The sequence below is a fragment of the Myotis davidii genome, unplaced genomic scaffold (genome assembly GCF_000327345.1).
Source record: "Myotis davidii unplaced genomic scaffold, ASM32734v1 scaffold88, whole genome shotgun sequence".
NCBI classification, from domain to species: Eukaryota; Metazoa; Chordata; class Mammalia; order Chiroptera; family Vespertilionidae; genus Myotis; species Myotis davidii.
In genome coordinates this window covers 4317146-4333732 of record NW_006300377.1, presented here as the reverse complement: position 1 = coordinate 4333732, position 16587 = coordinate 4317146, and the positions used below count along the sequence as shown (strand labels likewise).

General features: G+C 49.0%; 1 protein-coding gene across 1 annotated transcript in view; it reads left to right on the top strand.

Annotated features, from left to right (window-relative positions):
* Positions 1-912: 912 nt before the first annotated feature.
* Positions 913-16587, top strand: part of LOC102752821 (chromosome unknown open reading frame, human C1orf94) — a 38162-nt gene continuing 22487 nt past the window's right edge. The window contains exon 1 of the mRNA XM_006777332.2: positions 913-1346. Within this exon, the coding sequence (XP_006777395.1) occupies positions 1018-1346 (329 nt within the window). The 5' untranslated portion in view covers positions 913-1017. The remainder of the gene's footprint in view (positions 1347-16587) is intronic.

The window sequence follows — 16587 nt, the reverse complement described above, 5'->3', positions numbered from 1 at the left end:
TTACGGTGAGCCTCGGGCACACCCCCTTTTTTACTTTGAGACTCGGTTTTCTCAAAGGTAGAACTATAAAAAGCAATGGTACTAACGTCATGAGCTTGTTTTGATTGACTATGACAACACAGAAAGCCCAGAGCTTGGCACACAGTAAGCGCCAATACAACTGGCAGAGGAAAGCGCTCTGGGGTCCTCTGGGCGCCCATTCACCCCCATCCTGCCTGCCACGCCGAACCCGGGCGCCCCGCGCACCCAGCCGTTGCGTCTGAACCCGCAGAGGAGTTCCAGCGCCGGACGGGAAGGGAAGGGAAGGGTGTGGGGGCCACCGCAGGCAGGACCGCTCCCTCTCAAGGCGTGGCCGCGGGGCGTGGCAGGTGCCTTCTGGGGGCGCCGGCGGGAACGGGCTGTGGGCTCCGGGCGCCGGAGAGGGGCCTGGCGGGGGGAGTGGGAAGAGCGAGGTGGGGCTGGGGCGGCGGGGAGAGGCCGTTGGCCCTCGGGGTGCGCGGGGATCCCTGGGAAGGCCCCTGCGAGAGCCCAGTGGAGGGCTCCTGCCCTCCAGGAGCCTAGCACAGTGCCAGGCCCTCACCCAGTCATCCCCAGGTTTATCGGGTGAGAATGGGCTGAGCCCCAGGCGCTGCAAGGTGTCACAGGTGTGTGGCAACCGGACGCGCCAGGGATTCTGGGAGAGGCCTCCCTCCCCCTCAACCGGTTCGCAGATGTCATTCTGCCCACCCAGGCACCTGGTTCCTGAGCTCAGGGGGTTCCAAGGTTACTAAGCTACTGGTTTTTGTTGACTTTTAAATTTTTTCTTCTCAGGGAGAGGGGAAGAGGGGCAAAGGTCAGAAAAGAACAAACAAAAACAAATCAAAATAAGCTCCCTCTCCCCGAAAAAAAAAGCTGATCTCCATCTACCACTGGCACACAAGTCAGATCGGAGGCCTCTGAACAGAGTCACCTTGCTGGAGCGACAGCCAGACAGAACTGAACTGCTTCTGCCCCATCCTCATCCTCCCTCTCTGGTGAATGAAGGGCGGTGGTGGATGGTCGCCCTGTCTGCGAGCCCTGGGTGGACCAAGGGGCTTCCGGAAAGACAGGAGGAGGATGGCCAGTGGAAATGGGCTCCCTTCGTCCTCGACCCTGGTGGCCAAGCGCCCCTCCGCCCTGGGCCCATTCCCCAGATACATCTGGATCCACCAGGATACACCCCAAGACAGCCTAGACAAGACCTGCCATGAAATCTGGAAGAGAGTTCAGGGCTTGCCTGAGGGCTTGCAGCCCCTGACCTTGAAGGAGCAGCTCTCTGCCCCCGTGGCTGGGACTCCCACAGACAACGGGCTCAGCTTCCAAGAAGAGTGAGTGTCCCCCTACATGGCTGGCACCAGGGGAGCGGGGAGGAACCCAGGTCAGACCTTCTGGGGGAAGGTTCTGGCCCATTCTTCATTCCGCTAAACCCTACGGGCTGTATGTTTTACATCCCCTTCCCCGTGGTCCCTTTAGAAGAAGAGTTAACGAGTTAACGAGGGGCCTGAAGTTACCTGGGTGAAGGGCCAGGCCAAGGCTCTCTCTGCTGCCCCTTCACCGGCCCCCTGAGGGGCTCGTTCTCCTCCTAAAGGCACAGACAACCAGAGGTGAATCTGAGGACCTTGGAAAACCATCTGGGCCAGGACCTAGGGTTAGATGTCCATGGCTTTCCCCAAAGGCAACTAGCAGGTCCCTTCCCCCTTCCACCTCCAAAGACTAGGCATTGGCACAGATGCGTCTGGTGGTTTTAAACCACATCTGGAATTCCCTAATACAGGAGCAGCTGTCCCATTCAGACTCCACAGAAGCTGCTGCAAGAGCGCACATCAAAATATTTACTGGGAAGGCATTGCCATATTCAGAGGACATAATAGAAAATTAAAGTGTGGGGAGATGGCTGGAAATAGCCCGTTTCCTGGATGGGAAATCCCGTGTCTGGGAAACACAGAGCTAGATGTTTCTCCACCAGGGCAAAAGTTGAGCAGATATCCTTGGGGATGGATAGTCACAAGGAGAGGAAGGGGGGACCTTGTTTAGAAAAGGCAGTGAACTGCTGAGCACTTGTTCAATGCTTTGCATCTTCAAAGTGGGCCGCAAACATTAATTAATCCTCCGGGAGCCCCTATGAGACAGGTATTAGTGTCCCCATTTTACAGATGGATTAAGTGTTAATAATTAAGTGTTAATTAAAGACTAAGTGATAATTAAGTGTTGCCTGTTCCAACACATGCTCCAGCTCAGTTCAGAGCTGCTCTGAAGTGGGGGAACCATTCAGGCAATTATCTGCTGCATCTGGTCTCAGGGATTTCTAGGAGAGAGCAAAGAAGAAAGAATGTGTAACTACCACCCAGGCCTGCACTACCTGTCTTCCCTTTTCGGGCTGCAGACAAAGGTGCAGGCACTTTGGCTGCTATTGCTTTCCTTGTCCTGTGCTAAGGATATGGCTGGGATGGGAATGGCTTGACTGCCGCCAACATTTTGCTGTCCAGCCCTAGAGTGAGTGATACTGAACCCCTCTCCCCTGCCTATTGCCATCTGCTCTGGGACAGGGTCTTGGCAGGGGAGCCACAGGGCTGTGGTCAGGCTCTCAAAGGCCAAGGAGCTGATGGTCCACTTGGTGAACCAGGGTCAGTGGCAATTTCCAGTAGATGGCACCTTCTCTGCCAGGTCACACCTAGTTAATGGAGACAGACTCTATTTCCAGTCTGCACTTGGCCTAAAGTGAACTGACTCACCTTTGGCCAGTTGCTTAATTCCATTTGGCCTTGTTTTTCTCATCTGCAAATTGAGGATGATATGCCCTGCCTTGTCCACCTCAGAGCTGATAATGAGGATCAAATGTGATGGGAGACAGGAGACTGCACACTGCATTATACAAATGAAGTTGTCCTTAAATGTAATTCCCAGGATTGGGTTTTGTTGTTGTTGTTGGTTTCAATCTCGGGTTTTCACACTATGTTCCTAGACCCTAGGGTGCTGTAAGGGTCATCCTGGGGTCAAGTGGCCTGGTGGCTGGGCCCTAATCCCCCATTCAGCCAGAGTGTTCTGCTTTTATAGCTTTTACTTTACTGGAGTTCCGAGTAAAGACTGCGTTTGAAAAAAAGGGTTCTGTTACCTAGAAGAGAGCTGGGAAATCACTGACTTAGGTGACTAAAGGATATAATCGCGTAGATATCAACCAAGCAGAACACAATGAGCTATTCTTGAAAGAAAGGCAGCTGAGATGGTGGAGTCAGATAACTGGTTTCAGATCCTATTGCAGCCCCACAGCCAGATGCGGGGTTGGTCTAATTAAGTGAGTTTCAGTTTCCTCATCTGCCAAATGGAGATGATTACTATGCACTTCATAGCGTTGTTGGGATGATTAAATGGGATATTTAAACATTCTTGGTAATAACTAGGATTTGCAAAAATTCCTTGTAATGATGATGCTGTTGATTCCTTCAAGCCCTACAATTATTATACGGGGTAGGTACTAATTTAAATACCCCCTCTTTTTACTTTTTATTATGCAAATCTTCAAACTATCAAATAGAATAGTATAGTGAATGTCTGTGTGTCTGTCACTGAGCTTCATGATCAAATTTGTGCCATTCTGGTTTCAATTTCTCCTTCCCCTGTTTTTAAATGAAATCCTTTTTACACATGAGGTAACAGGTTTGGAGAGGTTAATGTCTTTGGCCGAGGCCCTACAGTTAGGAAGTGGTGGCGTTTCAGAAAGCAAATCCAGGACCCTCTGAGCCATTACACGATGGTATTGGCTACCTTCCCCTAGAAATCGAGGCATCTTTTTGGATAGTCAAAATATCTGGCAGTGTCATATTTGAATGATAAAGTATAGGTAACCGATTTCTAATCCAGGGAGCTGTCCAGAGTGTTTTAGTCTGGCTTCATACCCTCAAGACCCCTCTCAGCTAACCTTCCTGTTGCTTAATTTGTCGGCCTGATTTCGGTGATGTTTTCTGCTATGGGCCAGCTAGATACGTACGTTCCAGCACTCTTATTAGCCAGAATGTTTTTTCTGGACTGTGTCTCTATATATTTTAGAAACATAAATACCTCGAGTTTGAAAGGGACTCTGGAGGCCATCTTTTGCTGCTTGAGTCCCTCTTCAAAATCCTTGCCAAGTGGTTATATCCACTTATACACTTTCTCAGGCGGGGAGCTCACCACTTTATAAGGTAGCCCTTCCTTTGTTATGGACCCCACTTTCTTCTTGTACTGAAATCTGTCTCTATCAGACTAATATTCATTGATCTGGATTCTGCCTTTAGGGCTCCAGACCAAGTCTATCCCCTATTTCTCTCAATAGCCCTTTAGATGTTAAAAGATACCAACACTACTTCTCCTAGGATTCCTGGTTTCTACAAGCTGAACTTCTCTGGGTTTCTAAGTTTCCCGTCACGTGGCAGCTTGGTCAGTTTCCTATGCATACAGTTGGTCCTGTGGCCGTGCAGCACCAGAACCAGGTATGGTCCAATGTGTGCTGATTGGATCCTCCCTGTTAACATTCTGTTATCATAGTAATGGCGATGAGTGCCAGACTTGTTTTTCTCCCCAAGTGGACTTCACTGTGTGGGCACATTTTGAGTTTATTCATTCAATTATTTATTCAACAAATATTTACTAAGCATCTACTATGTGCCTGGCACAGTGCTAAGAGCTAATGGGATAGAAGCTGGCTTCCTACAGCTTCCATCCAAGTAGGGGAAAGAAACAGAAAAGAAGTTATCAAAAGACTAGGATAACTTCAGATGTGAAAAGAACTGATGTTCTAGTTGGAGGAAACCAATATAAACAAGCAAAAATAACCCAGATAATTTCAGATAGCAATGAGTGCCCTGAGAGAAATAAAACCGAGTAAAGTACTAGGGACAGCATCTTTAATGGGGTGGTCAGGGAAGGACTCTCTAGAAGATGTGGTAATTTGAGCAGAGACCTGGATACCCAGAAAGAGCCAACAAGTGAAGATCTGGGGGAGGATGTCCAGGCAGAAAGAAGACCAATTGTGAAGACTGAGGTGGGAGTGGCTTGGAGAGGAACAGCATGGCTGGGGCGTATGGAGTAATAGACATGGGACAAGGCGGTATCTGAGGCAGGCAGGCAGGCAAGGTCTTAGAAAGCCTGGAAGATCACTGTAGGGAGTTTATAGTTGATTCTCCATGTTATGGACACCCTTTGGAGGTTTTAGGGTAGTTGGTGGAATCTGATCAGATTCACTAATTTTTAAATATCTCTCCAGCTGCTGCATGGAGAGGGTTTGCAGGCATGTGAGACAGGAAGTTGGGAGACCTCTGGGAAGATGCAGCAATAGTCTAGGTGAGGCGGGTGGTGGTGCCTGGTCAGAGAGATGGTAGTGGGGATGGTGAAAGTGCGGGATTCAGTGTGTATTTTGAGAGGAGCCAACAATGGTTTGGGGCACACAAATGGGGACATGAGTCTTAACTTGAGGGTTTGTCCTTGAGCCTAGTTGGATGGTGGTGCCATTTATGGAGGTGGAGAAGAAACAGGAAGAAATCAGCTTTTGGGGAGAAATCAATAGTTCTGTCTAGTGTCAATTACACTCCAGAACTGTGTTCAGTTATCTTTTTGTTAAAATATATTTTATTGATTTTTTACAGAGAGGAAGGGAGAGGGATAGGGAGTTAGAAGCATCGATGAGAGAGAAACATCGATCAGCTGCCTCCTGTACACTCCCTACTGGGGATGTGCCCGCAACCCAGGTACATGCGCTTGACCGGAATCGAACCTGGGACCTTTGAGTCCGCAGGTCAACGCTCTTTCCACTGAACCAAACCGGTTAGGGCAGTTATCTTTTAATTAGTCTTAAATTTGGGCTTAGGGCAGTGGTTCTCAACCTTCTGGCCCTTTAAATAGAGTTCCTCATGTTGTGACCCAACCATAAAATTATTTTCGTTGCTACTTCATAACTGTAATGTTGCTACTGTTATGAATCGTAATGTAAATATCTGATATGTAGGATGGTCTTAGGCGACCCCTGTGAAAGGGTTGTTCGACCGCCAAAGGGGTCGCGACCCACAGGTTGAGAACCGCTGGCTTAGAGACTTGTGGCCAGCCACTCACTGACTCGTATCCTAGGATTACTTATTCATTCGGTCCCCTCATTGCAACAACTGCACAGCTCCAGTTGGGGGCTTAGGATTTGCTGTTGACTGCATTGCTCTCACTGGGATGTGGCATTTGTTCGTTCCATCATTTATGGATTCATTCAACAAGCACTCACAGTTGCCTTCTCAGTGCCAGGGAACAAACCAATTCTTGATGCTCCTCTTATTTAAACAATTGGATGTGTCTTGTTTTTCTAGAAAAGTTGCTTGGAATATGTCCACACTTTCATTTATTACTATTATTATTTTAAAAAGCTGGTGATGGGAGTGATAAGGACAAGACTCACAATTGGAAACTCAGACTGATGTCCTAGAATAGAAGCCAGCACCGAGCCCAATGCTCCAGGCTCGTGTTTTCTCCCCTTGTGGGAACAAACACCTCTCTGACAATCTGAGGAAAGCTGCTCTAGACCTTGTGGCTGAAGCACATCCTCAGACCCCTTGACATTTTGTAAATGACTTCAGAGACCCCCTGCGACCCAGGTCGAACCCCTTTTCTCTTGGAACCAATACTTAAGTGTCTTCTTCCCCTGAGCTTCCCAGGGCTGAGTCTCAGCCTCTGCTGTGACCCCAATCACACTGACATTACCACATCCCCCTCCTGGTTGACAAGTGAATTATGAATGTAATGGTGCTGGTAGACAGAGGTCCAGGGCCCTCCGACCCTTCCCTCCTTCAGTCTCCTCACACATCCTGCAGTCAACTTCTTTTTCTTTTTTTAAAGTTTTTATTGATTTTTAGAGAGAGGAAGGGATAGAGAAGGATAGAGAGATAGAAACATCAATGAGATAGAAACATTGATCGGCTGCCTCCTGCACACCCCCTACTTGGGATGAGCCACAATCTGGCGGGGAATCAAACTGGTGACCTCCTGGTTCCTGGGTCAACGCTCAACCACAAAGCCACACTGGCTGAGCTGCAGTTGCCTTCTTGACTTCTGGTCTCCCTGCTTATCTCTCTTCTGCCATCATTACAACATCTCATCTCGCTGTGTCTGGTTTTTTTCCCTCCTGGATGTCCTTCCCCTGTGTCAGCTTCATCTTCCTAAAGCACATCAACAGCGCAGATCAGGCATCTTCCATGGCTCATTCACTGCCTTCTGAGTCCCTTGACCTGGTTTCAAGGGTCTCAGTAGTTGGCCCTACCTACATCTTTAGATGAACTGCTCTTCTCCACTCCCTATAACCAAGACGAGCTACCAGCAGGTGCACATCTTCTTGCCTTTGCTCAAGTCATTTCACCTCCAGGGATGCCTTGCATCTATATCTCTGTCTATTAAAATCCTACCCATCCTTAAAGCCCTAGAATAAGTGTGTCACCCTCTGAAATTTCCAATGCTCATCCCATTCAACATGTTTTCTTCCTCCCTCTTCCATGTTCCCTTTTTCACTTTAAGCAAACAATTACATTCCTTCTCTTTCCTAAGGTTTTAAAGGTGATGAGAATATCAATATCAGACAATAGTAAAATACAGAGACCAGTGGACTTGAATCCTAGCATACTTCCTAGTTGTAAGCAAGTCACTCACACTTTCTGTGCCCCACTTTCCTCATCTGAAAAATGGAAAAAGTCATGTGACCACCTTAAAAGATTATTGTGGAGGTTAATAAAAATAAGGTATGTAAAGCTCACATAGCACCTGGCGTAAGATAAGGACTCATCATCACCATCAGCATCATCATATCAACATCATCAGCGTCAGCATCATTACCATCAGCATCATCACCATCAGCATCATCATATCAGCATCAGCAGCAGCATCACCATTAGCGTCATCACTGTCAGCATCATCACCATCACATCATCACCATCATTATTGTTATTATCAATGATAAAATGACAGGGGTTAAGTAATTAAAAATGGTATGGGGAACGGAGATTTATATACCCGAAAATCTAGGGGAAGGAAAAGTACTCAGCTGAGGATAACGTTTTGCTGTGAGATTCTTGGCAGCTAGGTCAAAAAGGGAACATAGCAGTTGATTTCCATAACTCACATTGTCTCATAAGAGAAAGCAGGGAGGCAGGGAGGCTCATCAGGAGAGACAAAGTGGAGGGGTCTTTATATGAAGATGATGGAATAGCAGGCTCGGTTTAGAACCAGCTCTCAGGTTTACCGTTGGCCAGAGGGGAGAACACAACATCTCATTTGGATTTGTTGGTGTCTTTCTGGCATGGGATTCCTGAGAAGGTGGTCGCCTGGCACAAACTGTATGCTGACTGTGGCAACAACACTTCTCCCCCCACTTGACCAGGGCTCCATAAGGGCAAGGGCAGTGTCTTAGTCATCTTTGTCTCCCCAGCACCCCACTGAGTTCCTGGCATTTGATGACTATGCAGTGTATATGAATGAATGAGGAAGTGAATGATGGATGAACCATAAAAATGCCGCTGCAAGGAGGGTGAGTGAGGCCCAGAGGTGGCCAGGATCCAAGCAAGAGTCACGATCATCAGAGGAAGCGTTGAGTGACATAGGGACAGAATATCAATAAGCCAAGACATTGCAGGGTTCCCCCCCTCTTTCTGCCTTAAGATGCAAAGAAGGAAAGTCATGTTTTCTTGAGCATCTGCTATGTGCCAGGCTCTGCATTATAATTTTCTGTTTATCTCATTCATTGTCTTAGCAACACCTGTCAGTAGATGGTCCATAGCACTCCCCTTTTACAGATGAGGAAGCTGAGGCTCAGAGGAGTTAGGCAACTTGCCCAGAGTCATCCAGCTCAAATGGCAGCAGAGCAGGAAGAGGAACCTGGTGGCTCCAAGGCCAGGGCTCTTTCTCAGACACCAGGAGACCTTTACAATACCCCATGCGTGTCTGCTTAGCACTAGGAACCATGAGCGGTGAAAGGAAGATGAATCGTGATTAACGTCCCATGTCCCGTGTCCCCCTTTTTAATTTAATTTTATGGTTTCGGGACTTGTGCGGCAGGTTGTGGGAGCCTGCAGAGATGGGCCACCAGTGGTTTGGATTAATCCCCTTTTTAATATCTTTGTTGCAACGTTATTTCCAATTCAGCTCCCAAGTCACATTAAAAAAATACCTCTTCCTTAGGGTAAGCCTTCTCTTATTAAACAGATTCAAATGAAAAGTTTTAAAGATAATTTGAACAATAAGAATCACTCTGTAGCTCCCAGCCGAAGCTCCTTTATTGCTGTATTTATTCCGCAGTATTTCCTGTCTCATTCCCCAGCTCACTGAATCCTTCATCCCCCCCCAACCCTCCCAGTCCTTGGCCTAACTCAGACCTGAGTCCTGTGTTCTCAAAGTCTCCTTTCCCCTCCTGCGGGGTGGAGGGTCGGGAAGAGGTGGAGGGGGGGAGGGGAGGTGTCTCACCTTCACCTGCCAATCAGGGAGGAGCTGGAAAGTGGAAGGAAATTTGCACCAGGCTTGGTGCCTCCCTGTACATCATCTGCCATCAGAATGCAGATTCCTGGGCCCCGTTCTGCACCAACTGAACTGCCATTTCCCCACAAGGGCCCAGGAATCTGCATTTGGAACAAGCATTGCAGGTGATTCCCGTGCACATGCATAGAAAGTTCCTGATACTTTAGGGGTCAAAGATGATGGAACCTCAGGCGTAACAGGGACATAGCTTGGGGAAGGTGGTTCTCCAAAGAAAAGCAAAGGGCAGGAGACTGACCTTTACTGAATTCCAAGTGTGTGCCAGAGACATTGTAAAAAATGACTCAACTCTATAAAGGTCTCTGCTAAGAAATGAGACGAACTCAAAGTCCAGGCTTGGTGTTCAGGCAGCTGACGGATTTCACAGTGTCACCTCCTTTCACCCCAGCCTGGGTGGTGTCCCCTTCCATCCCGGTGAAGTTTCAGAGCCTTCCCCAACTTTCCACCCCTAGCCATCCTGGCCCTGGGCTGTGAAGGGTCAGCAGGGCTCCAAGCCTGCAGCCCAGAGTGGCTCTCCCGCACCACCAGGTCTCTCTCTCAGTAGGAGCTGCTAACATTTGCATAGCGCTGCTACAGTTTACCAAGCGCTTTCATATCCATCATTTCACTTAATCCTCACTGCAGCCAGGAGAGTGGAGGAGGAGCGGGAAGGGGAGGCCAGAGCTCTCTGAAGGCCCTCCGCCCACCTCCCCTGCCCCCCACTGGAGAGGTCCCTGCAGACAGAGCTCAGTGGGTTTCCAGGTACCTTTGGGACACAGGTGTGTAGGCCCCCCTGATGGTAGCTAAATCTATGGCTTCTCTCAACTGTGCCTCCACCCTCAAAATGAAAAAACTCGGTCCAGGCCCCTCAGTTAGTTAGAGAGGCAGAATCCATCCTTTCCCCTGGCCCCTTTCTTCCTGCTGTTTTTTTTTTTTTTTTTTACAAGTGTGCACACATGGGTGTATATGTATAGTGTACTTGGCTGTGCTATGTGTGTCCATGTGTATGCATGTCTGCAACATGTGTGTGTGCATGGCTGTGGTGTGTGTACATATGGCTGTGTGTGCATGCATGGATATGTTCATGAGTGTGCTGTGTGTACACGGGTGTGCTGTGTGTGCATGTGCACATGGCCATGGTATGTCTGTCTGTACTGCTGTGCTGTATGTACATGCATGTATGTGGTGTATGTTCACAAGTGTGCTGTGTGTACACGGGCATGCTGTATGTGCATGTGCACATGGGCATGGTATGTATGTCTGTACTGCTGTGCTGTGTGTGCATGTATGTATGTGGTATATATTCACAAGTGTGCTGTGCTGTGTGTGTGCATGGGCATGGTGTGTGTGTGCACTACTGTGCTGTGTGTGCATGGGTGTGGAGTGTGTACGGGGAGGGAAACCCAGGGCAGTTCAATAAACCCTCCTTCTGGAGGAGAGGGAAGATGGAGGAAGGTAGCTTTGACATGGATGGCCATGTTCCTCCCTCCACAGTGGGCAGGGGCCACCCTGGGTGCTGTGACATATGCACCAGGGAAATGTCCATCAGCCCTGGGCAAGTGAGGGTGGGCTCTCTGGGGGCTGGTGCCAGGCTGGATGCTGGAGCCTCTGCCTCCATTATGAAAGCCTCTGCTTGTCTGAGGCCCTTTGGTGCCTCCTTGTCACCCCTATGCACAGCCATGGCTCCTTCAAGTCCCTGCATTGGCCCCACCTGCCCACCAAGTCCTGCTTTCTGCTGCCTCATCCTCCTAGTTCCTGGCTGGCTCCTGGCCTTTGGTCCTCCTGCAACTGAGATTCAGAGAAGGGAAGTGAATTGAGGTAACCCCTCGGAAAGGACAGAGCTGGGGTTTGAATGCAGTTCTCCTGACTGCCAAGGCCTTGCTCTCTCTCCCACTTCTATTTTGGAAAGTGTAGGGTAGGGGCTAAGAGTAGTGGCTTGGAGCCATGAGGACTTGCTCCCAACTCTGCTCTAGCACCTACTCTCGGGTGAACTTGAATTTGTTGTTCAATTCCAGAGCCTCAGTTTCCTCTTTCTAAATTGGGGAGGAAGATGTTACCTACTCCTCATGGTTGCTCTGGAGTCTAACAGCTGGCACCTAGCAGACACAGCACAGGCCCTGGCTCAGGTTCAGTCCCCTCCCATCATGCCTCTGGGCTACTATTGGGAAGAGACCAGAGCCTGACACTTCCCTGCTGAGATCTCCTCAGTGGCTTTCCTGTTCCTGTAGAATAAAAACTTGGAGCATCACTCTAAGACCTGGCAGGCTCTGACTCCTGCCATCTCTAACCGCACCTCTTGTGACCTCCCCACTTTCCAATTTATGTACCCCACCCACTTGAGCATAGTCCCATCAGTGCACCAAGCTCTTGCTTACCATGTGATCCTCACACATGCTGTTCCCTGTGTCTGGAAAGCTCTTCCTTGCTTTTATTTTTGTAACCTGGTTAAATGCTTGTTATCCATTAGGCCCCCGCCGAAATGACATTTCCTCAGAGAGCCCTTTCTGCTGTCCTAACTGAGGGGTGTACTCCTGGTATTCTCACACAAAGCACTTTACTTTGGTTTCCAGGGTAGCCTCGACATTTCCTCAGAGAGCCCTTTCTGCTGTCCTGAGGGGTGTACCCCTGCTATTCTCACACATAGCACTTCACTTTGGTTTTGGTTTCCATGGGTAAGAGAGCAGCATCTGGGCAAGATTGCCTCAATTTACACCTTGTCCCTTCTTAATTCTGTGACCTTGGGAAAACTCGCTTGTCTTCTTCATTTTTAAAACTGGGATGGTTATGTCTCTCTGTATCAGGTAGCTTTTGGTACTTAATAGACTGCCCCAAAGCTTCGTGGCTCAAAACAACCACTATCCACTCAGCTCACGTTTCTGAAGTTCAGCAGTCTGGGCTGGGTTCAGCCAGGTAGTTCTTCTGGTGGGGATTGGACATGGCTGGGCACGGATAGTGCTCACCCAACGTCTGCAGCTCAGTTGGGTCTGGCCAACTGTTGGGGGTCGCCTCTGGGGGATGTTTCATTCTCCAGCAGGCTCTCCTGGGCTTGTTCAGCGGCATGTGATCGAGTCCCAAAAGAAATAAGAGGCGGAGTCCTAATGAATCAAGATGGGAGGGAATTACCAAAGAACCTGGATACAGGATGCCAAAGGTGTGATGAAATGGGCCATGGTTGTCGTCAGTCTACACACTAGCCCCCGGGGACTGTTGTGGGGACTAAAATGAGAGTTTTGCATTGAAAGTGCTTAGCACAGTGCCTGGCTGTTAGCACTCCAGACAGGCTAACACTTCTTCCTATTTTATGAACTAGGGCCTGATGCAGCTTAAGGTCTGGCCCCCACTGAGGGGAGGGATTTGAATCCAGTGTCTGCCTCTCTCTAGAGACACAGCTCATAACCAATATGCTCTGCTGATCTACCCACACAGATGTGTCGAGAAGTCAGAATCTCACCCAGTCAGGGGGTCAGTCTGTGGACAGGCTGTCCTCCCAGCCCAGGTTTGTGCTGGACCCAGCGCCCGTCTCATGCCTCCCTCTTCCACCAGCCACGTTGCCTGGGCACGGGGCCTGGGTCCCCTGTTTGTGGATGGTCTGAAATGCTATAGCGAGAAGAAAATATTTGTTTTGCTGTCCTCTTCCAGCACTAACAATTTTCTGCTTGCATTTTTCTGTTGTTTGGCTCAGCTGAATAGCAGTTTTCATCTTTGCTCTGTGTTATCATGTACACAGAACTGCTGTCGGGGAGCTAACAGCATGCTTGCTTAGTCATTATTCTGGGAAGGGGTGCCAGCCAGTCAATAGCCTTTATTTTTGTGTAGCTCTGTACACTGCAAATGCAGGAATAATGCACAGTGTCCGCGGACAGAGCCGCCGTCAGACACCTATCATTTCTGGAGGCGGGCAAAGCAGAGGTGGTGGCAGCAGCTGGAGCCACGGCACCGAGTGTGACTCTTGCTTCCTCTGTCAGCGCCCAGGAGCTGGGTTAACCTTCCTGAATGACTCACTGTGATAGTCTGTGGCAGATTTTATGGTTTTTTCCCAACTCAAAGGAGAAAGCAAATAGCACGGGAGAAGTGCCAACATCGGCAAAACTTCTTAGGAAGAGAGAAGAAAAGATAGATTCCAGAAATGCAGGCAAGCAGAGTTGGAAGGAGAATGAAAAGTCTTTTTGTGAGCCCCAAGGTGGTGGCTGGGAGCGGGGGGGCGTTCTGTGTGGGATCAGCCAGGGGCCTGCCTTACCGAGGTTGGGGGTCTTAGGACTAGACCTACCAAGGTAGTTAGTGAACTGTTCACAGAGATGCCAGGACAGAGGTGGGACATGGACAGAAAGACAGAAAATGGAATCAAAGCCAGACAGGTTGCAACCCATGCAAGGAGGTAGATGGCCTTTGGCAATGGAGCTCCTGATTCCAAGAGCTCCAAGAAATGGACAAATGTAACGACAAGTTCATGAGCTTCTTCATTCATTTATTCAACAAATACTTACTGAGCTGAAGTTATGTGCCAGGCACTGTGCTAGTCCCCCAGGCCTCTGTGGTGAAGATAAGACAATCTCTGCCCACAGAGAGGATATGTGGTTGTGTGGGGTAAAGGCATAAAAACGATACTGTATGATGGTGATAAATACTAAGAGGAAAATAACTTGTTGGAGTAGAGAATGCCTAGTAAGACTGGGCAGGGGTATGGGAGGAGGTAATAACTCTTTTACAAATGGGATAGGAAAGGTTCATTTGAGAGTGAAACTTGAACTAAGTCATGAATGATGAGAAGGAGTCAGTCAAGGGTGATCTGGCATTCCACAGGGCATGCAAAGGCATGTCAAGAAATATCTATAAGGCCAGAGTGGCCGGAAGAAGGGGAAATCGAAGTTGGAGGGGGCAATGGGGTCACTTCGTGTGGTGCCCTGGATTTTACTCTGTGTGTCATGAGAATCCACAGGAGGGTTTAAATGGCGGAATGGTTTGGTTTGAGTTCTGGGAATGTCCTAGCTCTTCGGACATGCACTTTTCTAGAACAAACAAGAACAAAGGAATCTTGTTTTCATGGGGTTGGAGGGGACAGGTCAGGAGACCCTCCATTAGGGATTTGTAGCTGCACTAAATCTCCATTATAGGGAGGTGTTGGACAAAGGCTGCCTTGGAGAAGTGGAGATGGGATGGTGGTGACTGGATTGATTGACTTATTCCCTCAAAGTGTTGATCCAGGATTACTGTCAGGCTGCGGGCAGGGTCTCTAGCAGTGTCCCTAAGGCTCAGCCCTGGAGTGTGTCCCTTTCAACATTTTCATTCACAAGTTGGCGGGAGACCCAGAAGAGGTGCTCATCAGACATGCAGCTGACAGGGAGCTGTGAGGGACAGCTAATGCCATGGATGACAGGCTCAGGATTCGCTGCAATGATCCTCCACAGGCTGGAGTGATGGGATGAGCCCCAGTGATATCCCCGACTGCATTCATGACTATAGCCCATGTCCATTCTGGCTGGTTGTCAGCTGCAGTGTAGTGATATGTGAATCACTGTGTGCCCTATGTGTGTGCACATCAGGTGGGGAAACGAAGCCCAGCCTTGGAGCGGGGGCTGGGAGACCTCGCTGGGTACCATCCCTGGAGAGGAAGCAGGCCGGGGCGGGGGGGGGAGGAGGTGGTGATGGCAGCCAGACCCACTGGCATCCCCACACCAGCCTCTTTACTTTCTTGGTGACAAGGACCTCAGCCTCTTTCAGGCTCACTTTTTCCATCTGTAAAATGGAGATGATACTGTCTATTGCCCAGGGGTGTGGAGAGGATTAAATTTGAGCATATGGATGGATACCTGGTTTCCTGCCTGTAGTAAGTCTAATTTAGAAAATCTATTGATATATAGCTTGCTTTGTAAGGTGTTTTGTTTGTTGTTTTTTGTGGGTTTTTTTTGGTTGGGGGGGCGGGGAGACTGATCCTTCAATTTTCTGGTTTCTGTGACTTGAGACTCATCGGTTCCCTTTGAGGATGAGGATGAGGATGAAGAGGAAAGAGGGTGATCTAAAACTTAGGACCATAGATTGGCAACCTCTTTATTTTAGTTGTCCCCGTATACACAGAGAGAGAGTGAGGCCTACTTATAGGCTAAGTCTAGACTTGGGAAGGAGGAAAGAAAGGGAGTAGGAGAGAGGACAGTGAAGAGGGAGAGAAGAGAGGATGGAGGGGAGAGGAGAGTGATACCCCACACCAGCCTTGCTGGCCTCCAGTGCTTCCAGGCCAGCCCCCTCCAGCTAAGACTCTCAGCCAGTGTGCTGGCTGCGTACCAAGCACGGTATCAGTGCTGAGCTCACACATGGATACCTCAGCAAGTTCTCACACTGCCTATGAGGGTGGGTGCTGCAGGTCTCAGACCCACCTTACAGGGGTTCCCTGAGGTTCTAGGGTCTGACATGAATCAGGCACAGGAGTGATGCCTGATTCTGAACCAGGTCTGTCTGTCTGGAGTCTGCCCTTGCCTGGCACTGCTCCCTGCCTCCTGACCTGGGGAGGCTACATGCAAAAGGCACGGCTGTCTCAGGTGTTGAAATAGCAACACATTCCTGTGTCGTTAGCTCCTTCCCATGCACCCACGTGCCTTGGCCACGCAGCCCTTTCCACAGGAGCCCTGAGCCTCATCCAAACCTGGCAACCAGGGGCTTAATGCCCAGCACAGCAGGAGGCCGCTGGGACTATAGCCCATGTCCATTCTGGTTGGTTGTCAGCTGCAGTGTAGTGATATGTGAGTCACTGTGTGCCCCATGTGTGTGCACATCAAACACACATACCGTATTTGCCGGCATATAAGACGACTGGGCGTATAAGACGACCCCCTAACATTTCCACTCAAAATACAGAGTTTGTTATATACTCGCCGTATAAGACTACCCCCTCTTCCGCACACCTTCCACACACCAAATAAAAGGTAAAACAATATCAGATTTGATTTTAACATTTTAATTTATATTCAAATGCTTATGACATGCAGGAAAACTGTCACAAGGCTGTATGTAATCAAACATATACATAAAACAGTGCAAGTTTATTACCGGTAAACATACAGGTAATTCCAG